Below are 22,452 nucleotides of genomic sequence, written 5' to 3'. Positions count from 1 at the left end.
ACACGTAAGCTTGTCTGTGGTTTGGAATACCGGTGTTTTCACGAAGCAAAGGTTTTGGAAAACCTACGGTTTTGTAATGAAATATGATTTTTGTTTCTTAAATACACAACCAGTAACCGTAAATTTTAGGTGACACAGCAGATACGATTATATCGATTATTTTTGGTTAAAAGATGAAAAATCATTGGAGAATACGACTAGGTTAGTGATTTTTTTTTTCCTATTTTAACATGCATACTCAAAATTTTATATAAAAAATTATTGATCCTTTACACACGCACGGGTACACCGGTTAAAATAAAATTTTGACAAAAGCAACATTTTTGCATTTTTCGTTGTAATACTCTCAATTTATATGGATGTTATTTTTGAACACATCTTCTAAAACCCATCTCTTTTTCACTTTCTCACCTCCATGTTCAGGGGTTTGCCTCAACTTTTCACACAAAAGTCCTTTTTGAAAAAGTCAAGGTTTTCTGAAACCCCCTTCACGCCGGCCATTTGTCCGCCTCTTCCCCTTCCCATCGCCGCCACCGCCACCGCCACCTAAGGTAAACGTCTCTCTTCTCTTGTTTCTCGTCTCTTCCATCTCTTATCTTCCGTCTTCTCTCTAATCTGATTAGGTTATGTTTTCCTGAATCACGAATCTGAATATCAAACATTTGAATCTCGAATCTGATTGTATCTTCTGTCCTCTCTCTGTATCATTTAGCTAATCCTATTCTGGTGGATTCAGTGTGTGTTACAGGGTAAAATTGAATGATTCTGTTGGATTCGTGCATTTTTAAACTGAAACATGATCCGTTCTTCTGCAAGTTAGGTTACACGCTCGCCTTAACGCATGACGATGGAGCTTCCGCCGGACATACTATTCTACAAGATATTACCACGGCTGCCGGCGAAATCTATAGGCCGTTTCAGGACTGTTTCCAAGCAATGGCACTCGGTACTACGGACGCCTTTGTTTGAGAAGTTACACCTCCAACACGCAACAAACGACCACCATCAAAACCACCACAAACTTCTGATAATCCCTTACGACTCTCCATGTGTTTTCAACACCATCGACTGTGAAGCACCCGAGGATGGATTAACTCCCAGCCGCTTGTTGCCATTTGATTTCGATCCAAGTTCTGAAAAGATGAAGCTTCTAACATCTTTTGATGGACTGATTTGCGTAGGCATAGCCAAGCTTAGTTGTGGTGATGAATACTCTGATCTGATATTATGGAATCCTTTAACAGGTGACTATAAGAAGCTATCTAAACCTGACAATTCTCACAAAGCATGCTACAAGCGTCGCAGAAAAGCATTTGGTTTGTATTACAGTGACGATGACTACAAACTTCTAAGTGTAACCCGTGATTCCGATGCTTACATCTACTCATTGAAATCCGATTCATGGAGAAAGGTTGATTCATCATCAAAGGACTTGAAGAAAGGTATTGACAATCGGATTTCAAAACATTGGTGGCCAAGTACTCTGCTGAATGAAAATCTCTATTTCTTAAACTACGCTGACAAAAGAGACCCTTTAGATCCATCTCATCGAATATCATATTATTCAATAATAAGGTTCGACACAAACACAGAGAAGTTCACAGAGATAGCAACTCCCTCTTTTGGAGTTCCAGATGTAATAACTTGCTTCAATCACCAAGGCTGCATTCATGTATATGGAGTCTATGGCGTCATAAGGTTGAATTCTATAGTATTTGGTGTTGAGCTGTGGAGGATGGATGGAGATGGAGGAGACTGGAAGAAGGTGGTGGTTTCTGATCCGATACCTAATTCAATGTGTATAAAACCACTACACTTAATGAGGGATGGAAATTGCCTCATTCATTCCATTTCTGAAGGTTTGGTTTACAAAATAGATTTGGCCACAAATACCAAAAACTTATCATGTTCGTTTTCTGCTCGTGGCTTGGATACATCTCCAACTGGGAAATACATCCAGACTTTGGTGTCACCTAATCGGTACCTTTAGACTCTTTTAGCAGCCTTTGTCTTTCTTCTTTTCTTGTTGATTCATTTTGTTGTGTAATGAATGATTAGTATGAACTCAACTTTGTCTTTGGTTTACTTGTCACACTTGGAAGAGAACCACATTTATCCAGATTTACTTGTTGATTTCATTTTGTTTTCCAAATCTGATGATACTCTTCTGTAGATAAAATGGTGAGTTTTACTATAGAATTGAGAGCTTGATCCACAATTATTGCTGATTTTTTTTGAACTTTGTATTGGGGTCTTGAGCACTTTTATGTTATTCGAGTGTTGCTTGTAAGACCCTAAAAATTAAGTCATCAAGCATATATGAAAATATATGTAAATTAAATTGCTAAGACTCAAGTCGTGAAAATCATAAGTGGGTGTCAAGAACCCAAAGGGTAGTATGCTAAGATAAAAAATATATCTATATAGTTATGCCACCATTTAGCAACAAGTTGAAAGTACGATGGCTAAATAAGTAATTTAGCATTTGTATGGAGTTTAAAGTGGGGAGTTATAAAGTAAAGGGTTGTGTGGCATGGAATGCATGGTTTGATTTAAGAGATATATTCAAGTCTTTGGTTGGGTTGAAATGATGATACCTCATTACCTTTGTCTATTTCGACCCTTGGAAAAGTACATTGTGCATAGCGCGATATATTATTTAATTGGTAACAAAAATGCGTTGGGTAATGAGATAATATTTAATTAGTAACAAAAATGAGATAATATTTAATTGGTAACAAAAATGCGTTGGGTGATGAGAAGTACTTCATAAAACATTATGTTTATAATATAATAATAAGCAAATGAAATTATATTTCCCGTTGCATTGGAAAACAGTTAAAAGAGGTCAAATACATAACTGGACAAGGGAAATTGAACATGGGCTGATGTGGGCTCGACCATATGATCTTGGACTTGAGGTCTAGGTCTCAGTTGAATATTGCATAAGCTTTTTTTTGCCAAACACCCACCTCAATATCGTGTTATTATCATTTTAATAAGATGTTAATATTGTGTTATTATTGATTTAATTTCGTGTTGATGTTGTATAATTATCAGTTTTATTCATTATAATATTATTAAACTTCAAAACCCTAATTTGATCTACTTTGAAGATTTTCGAAATTTCACTATTGTTTCCTTTTATATCACATCTTTTTGCCGAACATCTACTAGGCTATATATATATTATAGTTGAAAATGAAAATTATGTAAGAGAAAGATAAATGTGAAATTAATAAAAAATTTAGAAGTAAATCAAATTAGAATTTGAATTATAAGAACATTGGACAATTACAATGTATGTATATGATACAAAACAACTTAGTATGGTGAATTTGGGTACATAAGCTTATATATATATATATATATATATATATATATATATATATATATATATATATATATATATATTTCTAATTCCACCTATGTCTCCGATGAAACTTGAACCTTCAACCTCTAGGAGGGAGGACAACACCCGGTACCGCTGGGCAAAGCCCAAGATTATATATACATGTAATTTGATAAATGAGTAATATCACAAATAATACTAATTAATGCAAACACGATTTATAACCCTTTAATTAACCTAACCAGAGTTGTATCCAAATCGAATAAAAAGTCATACACGCAGATAATCTAAGCTGTGAGATGAATATATATAGCACCAAAAAACACCAAAACACAGTTATATTTTCATATCATATCCTTATCCTCTTCCGCAACTCACGTGAGATGAATATAATACTTAAAACCATCAAACCCATAATCCCTTCTCTTCCCCATCTGTTTCTCCTTCTCTCTCTCATTGTCGATGCAGATGCTTTCAAACCTAGAAAATCAATCTCATTTTGTTCCACCTCTTTTTCATGTTCCTCAACAAGCCCTTCATCAAGCCCATAAAAAACAAAATCAACAAATAAGATGTTTTTCTTCTTTCCTTTTGGGAGGAGAGTATGGAAGGATAAAAATCAACGACTATCCTTTCTCTTCTTTCCTTTTCTTCCAAAAAAGAAAAAAGAAAAAAGAAACTAACTAGGGAGCACAAAACTTTTATGTTTTTCTTCTTTCCTTTTCTTCCGTTCTCTTCTTTCATTAAGTGACATTCACACTAAATCCCCTTACTATGGGAGGAAGAGTAGGAGATAAGATCTTCACTAACCTGCTTCCTCTCTCTTTTAGCCGGTTGTTTCCTTTAAAAAATATGGGAAACATGATCAACATCTGATCATCTACTTCGACTCCGGTTAGTGTTAAAAAGTTTCAAAAAATAGAGCAAATTAAGGAGGTGGTTGTTTTAGAAGGCTTTATTTTCCGAGTTTATTTTATATAAGATCATTTTTCCTAGCTTATATTCCAACTAATGAGTTTATTATGATTTCACTAAGAAAATAAGTTGAACTCATGAAAAATAAATCAGAAAAAATGAACTTATAAAAAATAAGTTTGGAAAATAAATCCTTAATAAACTAAAACAAACACCCATAAATCCCTAACCCTTTAAAAATCTATCAAATAAATCTTAATCTATATTAAAAACTTCCAAACAAAATAAGTGAACAACAATAAAACTAATAATCTAAACAAAAAGAAATAATTATATACGACGACGACAACAACACAATGTAAAAAAACAAAAGAATAATAATTAATGAAAGACAAAACTGCAAAATTAGTCCTTATGGTATGCGAAAAACTTTGGATAGGGTCCAAAAAGTTTTCAACTTGCATGGGAGATCCAAAATCAAAAACTTCCTGTGATTTTGGTCCAAAAAAACTTGAAAAGACGATTATGCCCTTTTTTTTGTATTTTTTATATTTATGCAAATACTAATTTACTTTAAAAATAAAAAGAAAAATAGAATTATCCCCTTACCCCCACCGTTCTCTCTCTCTCTCTCTCTCTCTCTCTCTCTCTCCATATTCGTCTCCCCCTCTCTGTATCTCTTAAAAAAAAAGTCAAAAACTTAAAACACATGACCTCCATCCACCACCACAGGACCGTCACTGCCCTGAACCCATGACTATCGTCGCCCTAAAGCCACATACCACAACCGCCCTACCTGTGTCTTACTTCTTTAAATTTTTTTCTTGACCAAATTGCAGTCATTTTCACTATTTGAAATCACTCAGTCGAGTGATTCTAGGGTTCCATCAATGGTGGTTCATAGCAATGGAATAGGAGGAGACAGTGTTTCAAGTTAGTGAAATTGAGAATGAAGGTTATTGGGTCGACTTTCATCACTATTAACAAGACCCGTTTTCTCCATTCACTCTGATTCAAAAGGTAACCTTGATTCTACCATTCCAACTATTAGAATCAGGAGAGCAAAGAAGGGACTCAAAGATAAAATCAATCTTCCAGAAATCTCTAGTGATTTTCTGATCAATTCTGGAAGAAAGCAACTAGAGAAAGAAGTAGAGATGTTTCGATCATTACTCCAGAAACCGGTAAATCATTACTCTAGAAACCGCGATGGAAAGGTAGCTCCGGTATCAGGCGAAGGTTCAAGGGTCATTGCTTAAGCAGACACGGTGGCTGCCATCGAGATTTCCTTGAGGGAAATAATGAAATCCTTCACCACACCCATCAGAAACCTAAAATACTCAAGAAACCCACCTGAAACAAGAAATACTCATTAATTTTGTGGATTTGATAGTCAATGAAGGAGCAGAGCTAGAGAAAAATGGAGAATATGAAGGGACAAGGAGGTTTCCAATGGTGGTAGAGGGCAGCGAGGACCAGACAGAGAAATGGAGAAAACACAATCACATATCTGAATGTGCTTCTTGTATAATCAGTTTCTTCAGGATATGGTTAAATTGCGCAATTATTGAAGTAGCAGAACCAAAATTAGTTGAATATCAAGGAGGCAAACTGGTCTCGATCCTTTCCCTCTATCTTGATTATATATTAGAGTTGACTCAGTATCTGATACCTTCTCCACCTCCTATATATATGTGTTTTGTGTATTTGTTGGTTATAACGATTTGAAGAGGGAGCAAGTACTAATTTTGGACAATTTGCAAGTACTCGAAACCCAGAAAATCTAATTAAGAAAGGGAAGAAGAAGATGGATCAGGATTTTTCTTGACTTTTTCTTTAAGAGAGAGAGAGAGAGAGAGAGCACGGTGGGGGTAAGGGATAATTCTTTATTTTTCTTTTTATTTTTGAAGTAAAATAATATTAGGATAATTATAAAAAATGCAAAATAGAAAATAAAAGGGCATAATCGTATTTTCAAGTTTTTTTGGACCAAAATCACAAAAAGTTTTTGATTTTGGACCTCCCATGCATGTTGAAATTTTTTTAAACACTATCCAAAGTTTTTCGCAAACCAGGACTAATTTTGCAGTTTTGTCTTAATGAAATAGTCACTCTAAAAATCAAAAAAAGTATAAATGACAAACCAGGTGTTTGCAACTAAAAACTAGACTATATAGTGCTCTATTTTCTATTAAGGCAAAGGAAAAACAACTTGAAGCAAAAAATGCTAATTACTTCAAACATTATAAGAAGAGAAGAAGCCACCCTCCCCTACTGTATCGCCCTTTCTTCTTACTATAATGCAATATAGTCTGTTAATCTACTTAGCCGTTTATATAACCCTTCCCCACCTCCGTTCTTCTTCACACAAATCACATATTTTCTCAGTCATTCATCATCCATCTATCTGTCGGTGTTCTCTCTTTATTTAACCTTGATTTCAATTTTTGAAGCTCTAACCTTAGGTACCATTTCCGACCAATGCTCCACCAACTGCTTCCAAAATGTATACAACAGTCCCATTCCCTAGACCCCCACCACTCTCTGTATATAACCGTCACACGCACATAATTTCTTGGTAATAAATAGAAGGAGATGAAGCTATCTAAAATGTCGATGTTTTGCTCCTTTAATCAACGATGACCGCTAATTTAGGGCTTATTTGAGAAAGCTATTGATATTCGAGGTCAGATTGCTTAAATAGTTGTATTAAAAAGGTAAGTAGTACATTTTTTTTTATAGAAAATTTGTGTTTCAAGTGATCAGTTGAGTTCCATGGCTTGTAATTGTATGTGTTTGAAGAATTTGATGTACTCTTTTGCTGGGTTTTTTTTTTTAATTTAATTATGGTGGTTTTTTGTAGCCTCCTGCCAAAACCAGTCTCCTATTCATGTAGTTGATCTTCCTGTAGTTGAACGGCATGGATGGAGCTCCTATACCAGGTATTAGGGGTATTCTTGGTTTGTGTTTTCCATAAAACATATATAACAATATGTGGGGTATTCTTGGCAACCATTTCCAGAAACATTGGTTTGTCTTCATCTTATTAGTTTGTCAACATATGCTTCATTTAATGATAAGGTTTTTCTTTTATACTATTATTAAATTATTTTAACATTCAAATTTGTTTCAGGTAACATTATATTTACCTATTAATGTTTAGGTTTTCACTAACTATGCATATTGTTGCATTAAGCACCAAATCGAGTTCCACAATCAACAGGTCCCCTTTCTCTTTACTGATTGTAAGGTATGGATTAATCAAGGCTATTTTTACTTATGTTAGGGAAAACAAACGATACTTATCAAGACTTAGAAAAAATATGTTGAGGAGGTGAGTGACCATGTAAAGGGCTTCCACCAAATATGTAGGTGGCATGTGAGCTTGAAAGAGGAGGGTACAGATGGAAGTGTTTATTATGTGAAGAATTCGTTCCAATTACCGTTTTGAGGTGAGGTGTGGGAACATGAGATAGAAATTGAAAACCATTTTTGGAAAAGTATTCATGAAATTTTTTGTTATTATATTTCCCCCATTGTCACATTGAAGAGCTTTAATGGTGGTGCCAAGTTTGGTTTTGATTAAGTTTGAAAATTCAACAAATTTGGAATAGGCATCCGATTTTCTTTTTAGGTGATAAACCCAAAGGTAATATGAGAAGTGATCAAGAAATATGACATAATATCGTAAACCACTCTCACTTAAAATAGGAGATGTCCAAACATCGGAACGAATAATATCACATGTACTAGAAACAATGGAATCGGAAAGTTGAAATGGAATTTAATATGTTTGCCAATTAAAGATGTAGAATAAAAAGTGTTCCACAAACTTTTATTACATGAAATGAAATTGTGTGAAAGTAAAAAATCTAAAACTTTATTTTTGGGATGACTGAGACGTTGGTGCCAAAGAGAAGGGTTTGCGGAGATGGAGGAATGACCGGGTAGAAAAGACCATCACTATCATATTAGATTAGAGGTTATCGTGTCTTTAATCATTGACAGTAAAACCATCAAATTCAATAAAGCATTTATTTTGACGAACGAATGTTTGAACTGAAATAAGATTTTTAATAATAGATGGAATGATAAGAAAATTATTTAAATGTAATGGGCGATATGGGTTTTGGCTTGAAAAAGGTGCACGTCTAGTTTTACAAGAACTTTTGACATGCCCCAACTAGAATATGATGAAAGTTATGATTATTACAAATAGAATCAACTATACCCACATTTGCGTGAACGTGATCAGTCGCATCGGTATCCATACTCCATTCGTCGAGATCTTGCAAGGAAATTGAGCTAAACATTTGGGGAAAAGCAGTGGGCCGTTGACCATTGTCAGGACCAAGGAGGAGGTATGGAGTTGTTTTGGGGCTGTCCAGAAACAGTAGTTTGGCTCACGGTTGCATGGGTTGCAACAGAGAAATTAGGTCGGCTGGGAGGAGCACCAAGAAGACTGTTTTGAGGTCTGACCCAAGTAAAATTATTATTGAAAGTAAGCTGATATAGGGATGAGCATTTGAACCGGCCGAAACCGGAACTGGAACAGGAACTGGATAGAACCATTCGGGCCAGGATCGGGACGATATTCTTGTGGATTTTTAGAAACGAGAACCTATAGAACCGAAACCGGTAGAACCAAAAAAAATCAAAACCGTTTATTGCAATTTCTTGATGACCGGTTCCTACATTGGAGACACCGCAAGAACCGGTAGAACCGGCGGTCCGGTTCGGTTCTTAATTTCGGCAGATTAGAAAAGCAAGATTTTGAATCTTTGAGCAATATGTGAGAACCGATAGATCTCCATGGTGATGTTGCATAGATCGTTGTCGAGTTGCATAAGCTTCGATTCCTTATTTTCATGAAAAATCTTCTCGAGAGTAATCCACACTTGGCGAGCATTGGCTTTGTGAACAAGAAACATATCAAGTAGAGGTGGAGACATGAAAGAGGGGGGGGGGGGGGGGGAGGGGGAATCGATATTTGAACGAAAACATCAACCTTCTTCCAATCAGTAGTTGTAGGAGCAGTGTTGGGAGTGTCATATGTGTGGTCGATATGATCGAATGCATTATAGGCTTCATAGAAAGTAGAATAAAGATGCCAACATGAGTCATAACTGAGTCGTTCTAGATCGAAAATTAGAGGTATGTGGGTTTTGATGTTAGCAGTGCTAAAAACCTTGTGTGGTAGTGGATCAGGAGTTACCATTGTAGAGAAGAAAGATAAATAAAAATGGTGATCGGTTGTAGCTAGGTTTAGCCGATGAATGTTGAGAAAAAAGCAGAGAAATTAGGAGAGAAATATTGGCTGTGATACCATAATAGTAAATGGGAATTATGTGATTATTCTCCCTGTCATAAATAAGAGGATACAAAAACCACATATACAAATACATGTGGGCCTATATGAATGGCTACAATATATATATATATATATATATATATATATATATATATATATATATATATATATATATACTAGCCGTCTACCCGCGCAAAGCGGCGGGGCACGTGAGTTCTTTCGGTGATATGTTTCCATTACAAAATTGTTATGTTAAAAAAAAGTACATGTTGAAGACAATATAATCAAACTATGGTGTTATTTGTTACATCATGCATCAAATAACCAATAAAAAGCAACCAGTCAAGACGACACAAAATATTAATCGTGCAATACTTCTTTATACACCACATTTGCTGTATAAACCCCATCACCTTTTGAATTTTCGTTAGGCTTTACTAATACTTTTGTATTGCAACGTGAAACCCCTCTGGACAATGCAACATAAAGTTGTCCATGCGAGAATACTGGTTCTGGAAGATAGATACCTACATATGGAATTGTTTGTCCCTGAGCTTTATTGATTGTCACTGCAAAGCACAATCGAATAGGAAACTGTTTCCTCATTAGAGGATCGATGGTTGTTGCTACTAATTGCTTGTAACTGGTATTGGTTTCATATCGATGGATGTGGATTCGCATATGAAATCAATTGTGTTCGCATCTATGAAATCAGTTCGCATATGACATCAATTGAGTTCGCATTTGGTTTTGTGGGTCAAAACAGTTCGCATAAGAAGTTCACGATTTGTTTGAGGTTAATTGATTTTGATTTCGCAAGCTTGGAGTCGGAGATCTGGATTGTGTTCGCATCTATGGAATGCGAGGAGAATTTAATGGTGATATTCAGTTCGCATTTGGTGACACAAGTACGTGGTTGATGATTTTTGGTTGGTTCGCATTTGAAATCAGTGGGTTTCGCATTTGGCTTCGTATCTGGGTTTCTCAAACAACTGAAATGCGAATATGAGACAACTGATTAATTTCTCAGTTAATGTGATGAAATGCGAATGAACTCAAAGACGGATGGATGCAAGATGCGAAGAATTTGAATGAAAATGCGAAGTTTTTAATGTATAAATGCGAATTGGGGAAGAAAGCTTAGAGTTTCGCATTTGGCACCTGATCTTTTCAAGAAATAATATAAGTGGTCCAACTTCGCAAAATGGGGTCATTTAATCAGAAAATCGATCATTCTTCAAATATGACATTTAATCAGAAAATCGATCTAAAAATGAGACATTTGGTGTTTATCGATTTTTCAGGGTCGACGGGTTGTATGAAAAGCGAAGGCTGAGTAATTGAAAATTAGAGGATCGATGGTTGCTACTAATTGCTTGCAACTGGTATTGGTTTCATATCGATGGATGTGGATTCGCATATGAAATCAATTGTGTTCGCATCTATGAAATCAGTTCGCATATGACATCAATTGAGTTCGCATTTGGTTTTGTGGGTCAAAACAGTTCGCATAAGAAGTTCACGATTTGTTTGAGGTTAATTGATTTTGATTTCGCAAGCTTGGAGTCGGAGATCTGGATTGTGTTCGCATCTATGGAATGCGAGGAGAATTTAATGGTGATATTCAGTTCGCATTTGGTGACACAAGTACGTGGTTGATGATTTTTGGTTGGTTCGCATTTGAAATCAGTGGGTTTCGCATTTGGGTTCGTATCTGGGTTTCTCAAACAACTGAAATGCGAATATGAGACAACTGATTAATTTCTCAGTTAATGCGATGAAATGCGAATGAACTCAAAGACGGATGGATGCAAGATGCGAAGAATTTGAATGAAAATGCGAAGTTTTTAATGTATAAATGCGAATTGGGGAAGAAAGCTTAGAGTTTCGCATTTGGCACCTGATCTTTTCAAGAAATAATATAAGTGGTCCAACTTCGCAAAATGGGGTCATTTAATCAGAAAATCGATCATTCTTCAAATATGACATTTAATCAGAAAATCGATCTAAAAATGAGACATTTGGTGTTTATCGATTTTTCAGGGTCGACGGGTTGTATGAAAAGCGAAGGCTGAGTAATTGAAAATTAGAGGATCGATGGTTGTTGCTACTAATTGCTTGTAACTGGTATTGGTTTCATATCGATGGATGTGGATTCGCATATGAAATCAATTGTGTTCGCATCTATGAAATCAGTTCGCATATGACATCAATTGAGTTCGCATTTGGTTTTGTGGGTCAAAACAGTTCGCATAAGAAGTTCACGATTTGTTTGAGGTTAATTGATTTTGATTTCGCAAGCTTGGAGTCGGAGATCTGGATTGTGTTCGCATCTATGGAATGCGAGGAGAATTTAATGGTGATATTCAGTTCGCATTTGGTGACACAAGTACGTGGTTGATGATTTTTTGTTGGTTCGCATTTGAAATCAGTGGGTTTCGCATTTGGCTTCGTATCTGGGTTTCTCAAACAACTGAAATGCGAATATGAGACAACTGATTAATTTCTCAGTTAATGCGATGAAATGCGAATGAACTCAAAGACGGATGGATGCAAGATGCGAAGAATTTGAATGAAAATGCGAAGTTTTTAATGTATAAATGCGAATTGGGGAAGAAAGCTTAGAGTTTCGCATTTGGCACCTGATCTTTTCAAGAAATAATATAAGTGGTCCAACTTCGCAAAATGGGGTCATAAAAAGACAAAAGTGCAGAATTTTCATTTCGCATCCCTGTAGTCTTCGCAAAATGGAAAATTTTACCCAGTTTCGCATTTGGGGTAAATTTTTTTTGAGAAATTGGAATATTTTCAAACTTTTTTTCTTAAAAAAAACACATTGTCTTCGTCTAAGAGAGGGAGAAAAACGATTAGGGTTTATAAGGGAAATACTTCATGGCAGTGGGATTTATAGCAGGGTTTATAAGGTGGAGAGAACAAACACACGTCTGCTATGAGATATTTTAATCAGCTGCAAATGCAACATTTAAAGGATATTTGTTGAAGCGTATTAGGATGAAAATGTTTTAAATTTTGAATGACCATGAAATTAGGATTTTGCTGAGAAATATAAGGAATCAAAACAAATTTAAAATTTAATATTATTTTATTAATGGTTGTTTGTAATATTAGCTTAATCGTTTGTACGTCTTAAAAAAATAATATTATTATATTCAATCTATTTATAGAAATAGTTAGATTTCTTTTATAAGTAGTAAAGATATATATATATATATATATATATATATATATATATATATATATATATATATATATATATATATATATATATATAGGGATAGAGAATATACATTATAGTCCCACCTAAGCTTAGGTACTAAACCTCTAAAATATATCGTTTTAACATGCTAAATATACCCGGTTTGATTTCACTTGGTAAATATATCATTCTACATAACATTCCTTTCTTTCATTATCGTTTTATCATCTCCGTTTTCTTTTCTCAATTATCGTTTATTACTTAATCCAAATGAACATTATTAAACCCTAAACCTAAACCTAAACCCTAAATTTAAACCCTAAACACTAAAGCTAAACCCTAAACCCTAAACCCTAAACATAAACCTAAACCCTAAACCCTAAACCCCAAACTCTAAACCCTAAACCCTATTGTATCGATCTTGAATTTACATCTTGAAATATTAATCGTGAATCCATTAACGGTAATCTTTATATAGTAAAACAATGTTTATTCAAGAGGTTTAATACCTAAGCTTAGGTGGGGCTGTAATGTATATTCCCTTTTCCCATATATATATATATATATATATATATATATATATATATATATATATATATATAATACACACTAACAGTGGAGTCAATGGACCGAAGGCGATGACGTCGAGCCAGGGAACAAAGGTAGAAATATCGAGTCCTCAAGGAATGCTCGTTTATTGATGTGTTCTTAAACTAGAATGTATTGTACGAAAGTGTTTGTTTATCTGTGATTTATGTTAGATTATTACTTGATGGCATGATAGATGTACATGTATGGTAGGAGTAAGATATACTGCTTTGATGTGATCTTGTGTTGGAATTCACTAAGTTTCGTGTTTACCCTTTCCCTTTTAAACAACTGTTTCAAGAGTTGTAGATACGAGTAAGGGAAAAAGCAAGGTCCGACTGAACACATGGCACGATCGAAAGATTTTGATCTTTGTCTTAAACATTAAGTTTTGGGTTTTTATTGGATGTTGATTTTGGTTTGTAAACCAAATAGATGTTTACAGACGTTGTGTTAGTATTTTAAACTTAACGAATTTGATTAGGTAACAGACTAAATGAAAATTTATATTAAATTACATACGTTTTTAAAATTTTAAATTTATAGTTAATTATAGGACGTCACATGGAGATGGTTTTAAAGCATATATATATATATATATATATATATATATATATATATATATATATAGGTGTGTGACTAGAGTTTTTGCAAGAGAAAGGGGCTAGAAATGCGACTATAGACAAAGGAATAAAAATGCAATGATGGGCGGTTTATGATAGTTTTTGTTGGTCCATTTTAATTACATATAATAATAAGAGTAATTTACAAAAATGTTTCCTATCCTTAGATCTGATTCCTATGTTCCCTTTCTAATATCTTTTATCTTTTCTTTTGTTCGTATATAAATTCTAATTCTAATAGTAATATAATATAGAAAATGGAGCACATTAGACCATCTACATCCGTCTTACTTTCAGACTCCTTGCAAATGAAGCTTGAAAGTCCACGTAGTATCTCCTATTGCTATACTTGAAAGCCTTGCAAAGGCTCTAGTTGGTCCCATATTATATATATATATATATATATATATATATATATATATATATATATATATATATATATATATATATATATATATATATATATATATATAAAGTAATTGTTGATGTGGTAGTGGAGACCATTTTTAAAAGATGAGTGTTGTTACGGTGATGTGAATAGTTATTGCAAAGCTGATATGACACAATTGAAAAATTAATGACATTACTTTGATGTGGATGACCTTACCTCATCCTACCCAAACCCATACTCATGTTCATCATTTTTATTTCCAAAACCCTTTCCTAATAGTTGCTCACAATGCTTACAACCCTATTATCCAGGTCGGATAATTGGGTCGTGACCCCTCTTCAATAGGATAATGTTGTCATCCATCTTCCCCAATAACTAATTTCCAAGTAGATTATGTCTCATTCTCATGTTAGTTTTCTTTGTAAGCCCGTTAAAACATATGTTAAGGTACTCTGTCAATCTAGTAATAATCTCCCCTTCCAAAACAAACCTTCAAAAGTTTCTCAGCCGTATATATCAAGAACTGATTAAGAAATAGTCACATAGGAATCTACATCAGGGATAATGCAATAAATATATTTAAAAAAATCCTTTACCGTAATAAAATAAATATCTTCCTCTCAGATCCTAGGTTGTATGGTCCTTTCAATGTTTATGAAATGGCCAACATATTGGAACATTTTCTGGTAGACACTATCCATACTTAGGTTTTTGTATGTAATTAACCGTTGGATTGAGACAAAAAAAAGTGTACGGATGAGAAATATATATTAATAAAAAAATCATAAAATAGTCATTTTAGGGCTGCAAAAGCAAATGATGTTGGTTTGGGAAGAAAAAATAATGAGCTAATAAAATAGGTACAAAAAGAGACGATTTTTTTTTTTTAAGAAAAAGATTACATGAACACATGGACCAAAAATGTAGCTTACTCACAAAGAAAAGAAAAAAGCAACCAATATACAATTAACATTTCTAATCACCATTTAATGCTATCTTCTTATACAACAAAGAATATGGGAAAATTCCTCCCTAAAATTCGATCACCTTGCTAAATGACCCCCATAAATCTACAACTTAACCCTAACCCTAACATTTCAACACTTTAAAACAACTAACATACTCAAAAATAAATCAACATTACACTTGGCCAAAAACTCGATTAAAACACCCACAGAATGTCTCTCTCTCTCCCTATTTTCGACCATCTTTTTTGCATTTTCACAAGTTGATGATTTATAAACACAATGGGCTTGAACTTGTACTCATAATTATGATTAATTAACCTGAACTCTCACATGAGCTCCCATGATTAGTCGACAAATCATGAACTAAAAGCCTGATTATGTTGCACCCTGATGACATTGACAACTCCACACATTCTTGCAAATCTGCATCACATACTACAAGAACCCATTCATGATCATCATCAAGATACTTGATATCGAAAGTACCCACATCCAACTTCAACCTCTTTCCAACTTCTTCTTTCAATGTCACTATACCCGAATTTGCACCCACACGAAACCTAATTATGTCTTCTCTGTAAGTCGCCTTTATTGTTATTGTTTTCATTTCAGTCCTTGCTGTGAAGGGTTGTACCTTTGGGCTAACTTCTTGTACCTTTTCAAGAACCTCAGTGGGTTGACAAAGATTTGTGAGATCATGTGAGCTTCCAGCATCCTCAATTAGCATTCCTCTAAACGGTTCTTCAGTTTGTGGTGCTATAAGCCCTTCAAGATTCGGTGCTTTGACTTCAAACAGTTGACTTTCTGCTATTCCCACACATTTCTGATTATGAGAAACTGTTTGATCATGATTTTATGAGGAAAGATTTGATTTTGAGAAAAGGGTTACCTTGACATGACCTGTGGGAAGTCGGGCTGCCCGTGCTTGCTTCTCTGCTGCCCGATGTTTGATGGGTTTGACCTTGATCGTTCTTTTGAGATGGTTTTGACCCGGGAGACCCATTTTGGGTAGTTGGTGACCCGTTTGGAGCTGTGGGCCATGATGTGGAGTCAACACCAATGGGGAGTGGGGTGGTTGCTAATGAAGGAATTGTGAATGTTCCTTCACCTCCTTGAACTGATTCAATCACCCGTTTTAGCTTTGTAAGTGAACGGTTGACTTTGTTGATCTTTCTTGAAGGCCACCTTGAAATCCCATGTTGTCTGCATATTCTTTTCATTGTAGTGGGACAAACTGCAAAATCAATAACAATCTTGATTAATAACACATTACTCTTTGCTCATTGACTTTTTCAGGTCAAACTTGCTCCTTTCAAAATCTTGATTTCATACAAATATTGCTAAGAATTTAACATCCATGTTGTTATATCGGTAGTATTTGACATACTTGTAAATGGGTTGTTTTCTTTTTCTTAAAAACTCAAAGATTTCGGAAGAATTTTAAAGTTGAAAACTCGATAAGTTGACTTGTTTTACATAATTTAAATTCAGCATCTTTCTAACCTTGTGCTACCAAAGAAGGTTAACAAAGGTGTGAAATTTCCATAAAAAATATTTAAAAAAAAAAAAAGAAAAGTTTCATACCACCAAGATTCTTTGCAGCATCTTTAAGACTTCCTGCAAAGTGTTGCTGAAGGACTTCCAAGCTAATCGATTTCTCAGCTTTCCCTCGTTTTCTCTCGGACTTTTTGGTAATTTCCACATTCTCTGATTTCCCACAATTTCCATTCAACGCATTGGGCCTGACCAAAGCATCAACACAACCCACTGGGCCTCCATTTGATATTAAAGATTCCGATAACCGAATCGAGTGAACCCCCGAATCAAGAACATCGCCTTCTTCACATGCTTTAATAATTTCAACCATTCTCCCATCTTCCCCTATTTCTTCCCCACAAGCGACCTTAAGACTCCTAAAATGCTGCTTCATAGAAGTCAACAAAGATCCCAATACTTTCTGTTGATCTTTAAACTCCACCACATTAGGAGGAAGAAAGAACTCCAGGATATAATCATCATCGCCCGTATGACTACTCCTCAAACAAATTGCAAAAGATCCAACTAAACCAAACATACGCGCATAATGAACCAAAGGGTATTCGGTTTTTCCAAAATGCGTTATATTTTCACAAAAACAAGAACTTCGTGTAGCAAACGCCCTTCCAGCTACCCCTTGACCCTTTTGTAAATGATGTTCAGCACACGCTTCACGAAATCCCCACATATGAGCATCGACAACATAAAAGGCGACATCGGTTGTTGACATGCATACTTGACCCATACAACTTCCATCGAAACTGCTGCAACTTTTCTTGAATCCACCACCATAGGCTAGAACACTTCGATGCCTACATGGGACCCACGTTTGAGCTAATGGGAAATTATGAGTCTCGCATACGACTGCTAATATCTCCAGGATTTCAGCTAGGGCTTGTTGTCGGCTTTCGTTGCAAATCTGAGTTAAAGGAAAAACTAGGTAGAGATTGAGAAAAATGTAGAGGGAAAGATTAGGGAAATAAAATAAAAGAAAACAGAAATATATTATTATTATTTCATCTTACTGCTTGCCTGCGTATTCGGAGGATCCAATATATCTGAACTTTTCAAATTCACCGCCTGAAACAAAACGAAAGTTCAGTAATTTATGGAATTTGGGTATATGTTTGGTTGGATGGAATGGAATGATGAATAAATGGAATGGAATGGGAAAGGTAATGGAATGAGTCATTACATTCCATGATCATGTTTGGTAGTCCCATAGAAATGGAATGATCTTTCATATACAAGTTATAGTTTTATATTACAATTTTTTATTCCATTCAATGAAGGAAAAAAAAAAAAAAGAGTAAAAACAAAATCATCAAAACCGGGTGGTCTCATTTGACCAATTGACCATTTTTTTGACTTTTTAATAATATGAACATCTATTTCATAATGAGGTCAATTGTGAATTGCAAAGTTGCATTATGAATGGTCCCACCACTAAAAACATTTTTTTTTTTTAAATATTATATTGAGAAATTTTTTGGCAGTAAAAGTAATTTCACAATTTTTATTGGAATTTCAGAATTGACCGATTGCCAAAATAGGTGGTCATTTTGTTATTAGAATGTGAAAAAGATGGTAACAAAGTGGAAGGAATTAGATTCCTTCAAGAATGGTCCATTCCATTCCATCACGCAAAACAATCACCTTTTTTCATTCCATTGGAATGTTTTGTTTTCCAATGGAATAAACCATTCCATTCCTTCTTTGATTCTTTCATACCAAACACCACCTTAGGGATCATGGATTATGCATTACAAGCATCATTGATTTTGATGGTGTGCAATTTTTCAAAACACATTCATTATTATTCATATGATATCATACCTCGAGTGCTTTGCAGACTTTATCAACCTCAGGGGCATAATTTATCTTCTGTGAAGTCAATATCAACTCAAGAACACCAACACAGGATTGGCCAGAAGGTTCAAAAACAGGCAAAGCCAAAGTCCCACGAACATTATAATTCAGAGCATGATTAAGCCTTTGATATTCTTTGTCTGAATAATACTGCACATTTGGAGTCCATTCTGGAAGCTTATGTCTAAAAACACGAGCAGGAAGCCCAAGGACTTCATCAGTTTCACCATCAAGAGAGAACACATACATTAAAGAAGCCATTCTGTATTGATGAAGACCCGTGCAATTTGGGTCAAGCACAAAGGGTTGACCAGATGTGGTCAACACGTTTCGACCCCGGTTTTTCACAGGTGCCCATACTTGAGCAAGAACATGTTTTTCACCAAGTTCTATGAAGTATCGAAGTGCCATTGTCATTCTTTCTTTGATTATGCATGTTGCATCTTGATATTCTGATGGATTCACATCCAAAATGGGTAATGGGAGCCTCCTTTTTATATCATTGTTTGATGGTTTTCTTGTTACTTGATCAGGGTTATCTGTATCCACTTCAAAAGATTAAAAAAAAAAAAAAAAAAGTTACATTTTTTTTTCATAACAATATGTTATTCGTTAATTTTTATTATATATCATCAAGTTTCAATAGTATGTGGAAACAAGAAAAGTAGCACCCTTTACACAAAAAAAAGGATAAGAGAATAGTTGAATTCATACTTCATATGATCATATCCAAAAAGCTCAATTTATATTCCAAATCTTCCAATTCCATAGCTGGGAATCAGAATCAAAGAATTTAACCCCTTTAACTTTGGAAATGAGATTCCAGTGTCAATATAAAACAAAATATACCATGCTCTTGAACACTATAAAGTTACCATTTATGCGTCGAACACTAACAAAAAGGTGTATTTTTTACATCATTTTCTTTATGAAAAAAAATCTCAATCTTTCATATTGTGAACCCCATCTTTATTATTATTCTCCTTGCATCAGGTAAATAAACTCATAATAATCACATCTTCAATTTCTTTCTGAGATCGTGTATATGTGACCCACAAGATTGAAATCAGTGAACAGAAATGGAGTCTTAATCTAAGTACGATAGAAATGTGAAATGTCTAAGACTTGATAATAATGGTTAAACACAAATGGAGTCTTAATTAATCTAAGTAATTGAGCAGCTTTCAGTGACATGAACGAAACATATATAACTAGATAAGGTTTTGATTCATGTTCGACTTCCGATTCATCAAAAACTACATTAAACTATTTAAAAACATGTTTAAAACTTTCATCGACATACTTGATTGGGTTCCTATATTCAAGGAGATTTATGTGGTACTTATTCTCTTGCCAGATGTGGAATGAATGGCCAAAATCCGTTTATGTTTATCCGTTAGTGATGAATTCAAATTTATTAGCTACAATCTTAATACCTAATAGCCAAATACTACATCAAATCTTCCATGGTCATATAAAATCGAAACAAAATCCAATTTTAAGCAAAACCCATATATAAACTCACTTAAAAATGCACAAATTAACTCAAACTTACCTGGAAGAAGTCGGTGAGCAGCTCCGGAAGAGGTCAACGTGGCATTTCCGGCGGGTTTATCGTCACCGTCGTTGATGTTGTTGTTATTATCGTCGGAAAACGCCCACAGAGGAGAGAAAGATTGTTCGGTTGCTGATAGAATAAACGACGGCGAAGGGTCCGACGAGAAGATCTGATCGAAAGTCCAGGAACCATCAAGGTCGAGATCCATGGTCATCATCACCGGTAACTCTTCCGTCGCCGGAGGCCCCCTTATAAAAAAATTACTCGACCGGTTTTCTTCTTCTGATTCCGGCATTTTAGAAGAGTTTGCAGATAGGAATGGAGAGAAGGGTATGGACTTATGGTGTTGGTGATTCCAATGGAACTGGAATCTAATAGTTGGACTTCCCTACTTGCAATCTTACTTTAAAGTTTTAAACTTTTAGCAAAACAGACACAAAAATAGCTAAAGAATTTGTAAGCCGTGATCCACTTCTCCACAATTGTCGGGTCCACATCAAATTCACAACTCGGTATTGATTTAATGATTTATAATCAATGGTACATTTTATGTCTTTTTTTGTATTAATGAAATTATATTAATTTGTAAATTATAATCATTGGTTTGTCAAGATAGGATCATTTTGGATATTCGTTATAAAAAAATATCTATTAATTATTTAATCAAATTATATTATTTGAATAAAGTAATTTTAATTTTAATTATTCACATATCATGCAACAATAATGACGTGGCATTTAAGAACTTCGTCCATTTTTTAAAAATAAAGATCGACACAAAAGCCTAAGAGTTTGTCAAAAATTGATCTGTTGTATTTTAAATAAGAACTTATGTATGTCAAAAAAATTGATCTGTTGTATTTTAAATAAGAATCTATGTATCATAAAGTCTAACAGTTAGGAGGTTTTTATTATAAATACATTTAATCAAGTAATCATTCGCTTATCGAGATAGCATTGTATTATCAGAGGATAATATGGTAGTGTTTAAATGACTAGAATGTCAAGTAAACAAACACACCTAACCTAGTCTTTCGTTATCATGGTTACCATAATCAAAGTAAAAAAATATCTTTGTTTTTTCTTGTATGAACTACAGACATAAAACGAGAGGGAATGGGAGTGGTTTTAAGACTTGAAAATTTGTACATACACACACACACGTGCACACACAATTTCATCATCGTATACTTACCTTCATCATAATTAATCCTATCATAAATCATATTCTGATACCTATAATTTTCTAAGTGTGTGTTCATCCATGAACTTTAAAATCATAGATGTATGATTGTGTCTTCAAAATCATCGATTTTCAAAATCCTACATATTGTTTTTTAGTATGTTTTCCTTTAAGAGATTGATTCGTTTTCTGATAAATCCACCTTAAACCCACCAATTTTTTGATTATATATTAGAAAATAATTACCCATGAGTAACTCTAAAATGAAAATGAAAAAACATTGCAATTGGAATTAACCTTTTTTTGGAGATTCATGAGCGAAAAAAAAAGCTCACAAACATGCACATACCATATGCATTAACCGTTTACAAAGCAATCAATATTTGTAGGTTTGTTAGGAGAAGTTAACACACACTTCATGAAGGAGAAAACCAAAAAATCGTAGATGTATGATTGTGTCTTCAAAATCATCGATTTTCAAAATCTAGCATATTGCTTTTGAGTATGTTTTCATTTAAGACATGGATTCGCTTTCTGACAAATCCACATTCAACCCACAAATTTATCGGTCATGAATTAATTACCCATGAGTAAATCTAAGATGAAAAAAAAAACATAGCAATTGGAACTAACCTTTTAGAGATTCATAAGGGAGAAAACTAGAGAAGCACAAAAACGTGAACATACCATGTGCTTTAACCGTTTACAAAGCAATCAAGATCTGTAGGTTTGCTTGGAGAAGTTAACACATGCACTCCAAAATCTACTTACATGTTTGTTTGGAGAAGCTCTTTTTATCTATCTCTCTTTCTCACTCACTTACTCACTTACTCACAACCGATTTGTTACCCATGTGGCCCTTCTTCAATTGAAAACGAAAGGTGATTTAAATATGCGGCTGCACTGGCATATCTCTTTGAAATTTGAAGAATAAAGTGAGT

General features: G+C 34.4%; 2 protein-coding genes across 4 annotated transcripts; one reads left to right on the top strand and one right to left on the bottom strand.

The window, feature by feature from the left end:
* The first annotated feature begins 371 nt into the window (after positions 1-371).
* On the top strand, positions 372-2,138 carry LOC145002032 (putative F-box protein At3g24700). Of its 2 annotated transcripts, none has more exons than XM_078961343.1 (2): positions 372-551; positions 821-2,138. In XM_078961343.1, the coding sequence occupies exon 2, from the start codon at positions 842-844 to the stop codon at positions 1,988-1,990; it is 1,149 nt and encodes a 382-aa protein (XP_078817469.1). In that variant the 5' UTR covers positions 372-551; positions 821-841; the 3' UTR covers positions 1,991-2,138. The 2 variants fall into 2 exon arrangements, with proteins under 2 accessions (XP_078817469.1, XP_078817468.1); XM_078961342.1 differs by having other exon boundaries at positions 737-2,138.
* A 13,220-nt stretch (positions 2,139-15,358) lies between these two features.
* On the bottom strand, positions 15,359-20,752 carry LOC145001191 (Plant regulator RWP-RK family protein). Of its 2 annotated transcripts, none has more exons than XM_078960547.1 (6): positions 20,326-20,752; positions 18,738-19,318; positions 17,927-17,981; positions 16,950-17,837; positions 16,255-16,599; positions 15,359-16,169 (listed from the first exon to the last, which is right to left on the bottom strand). In XM_078960547.1, the coding sequence occupies exons 1-6, from the start codon at positions 20,621-20,623 to the stop codon at positions 15,679-15,681; spliced, it is 2,658 nt and encodes an 885-aa protein (XP_078816673.1). In that variant the 5' UTR covers positions 20,624-20,752; the 3' UTR covers positions 15,359-15,678. The 2 variants fall into 2 exon arrangements, with proteins under 2 accessions (XP_078816673.1, XP_078816674.1); XM_078960548.1 differs by having other exon boundaries at positions 18,738-19,309.
* Between the last annotated feature and the right edge of the window lie 1,700 nt (positions 20,753-22,452).

Source organism: Lactuca saligna, chromosome 6 (genome assembly GCF_052625555.1).
Source record: "Lactuca saligna cultivar CGN05327 chromosome 6, ASM5262555v1, whole genome shotgun sequence".
NCBI lineage: Eukaryota > Viridiplantae > Streptophyta > Magnoliopsida > Asterales > Asteraceae > Lactuca > Lactuca saligna.
The sequence above is the reverse complement of the archived record's forward strand: the minus strand, read 5'-3'. Positions and strand labels throughout refer to the sequence as shown.

Bases quoted from the DNA above. Each gene is read 5' to 3' on its own strand.
- LOC145001191 (XM_078960547.1), bottom strand. From the start codon at position 20,623: ATGCCGGAATCAGAAGAAGAAAACCGGTCGAGTAATTTTTTTATAAGG. The intron at 19,319-20,325 runs GTAAGTTTGAGT...AATCTTTTGAAG, and splicing joins TGCTCACCGACTTCTTCCAG to TGGATACAGATAACCCTGAT. The intron at 16,600-16,949 runs GTATGAAACTTT...TTGATTTTGCAG, and splicing joins TGCTGCAAAGAATCTTGGTG to TTTGTCCCACTACAATGAAA.
- LOC145002032 (XM_078961343.1), top strand. From the start codon at position 842: ATGACGATGGAGCTTCCGCCGGACATACTATTCTACAAGATATTACCA.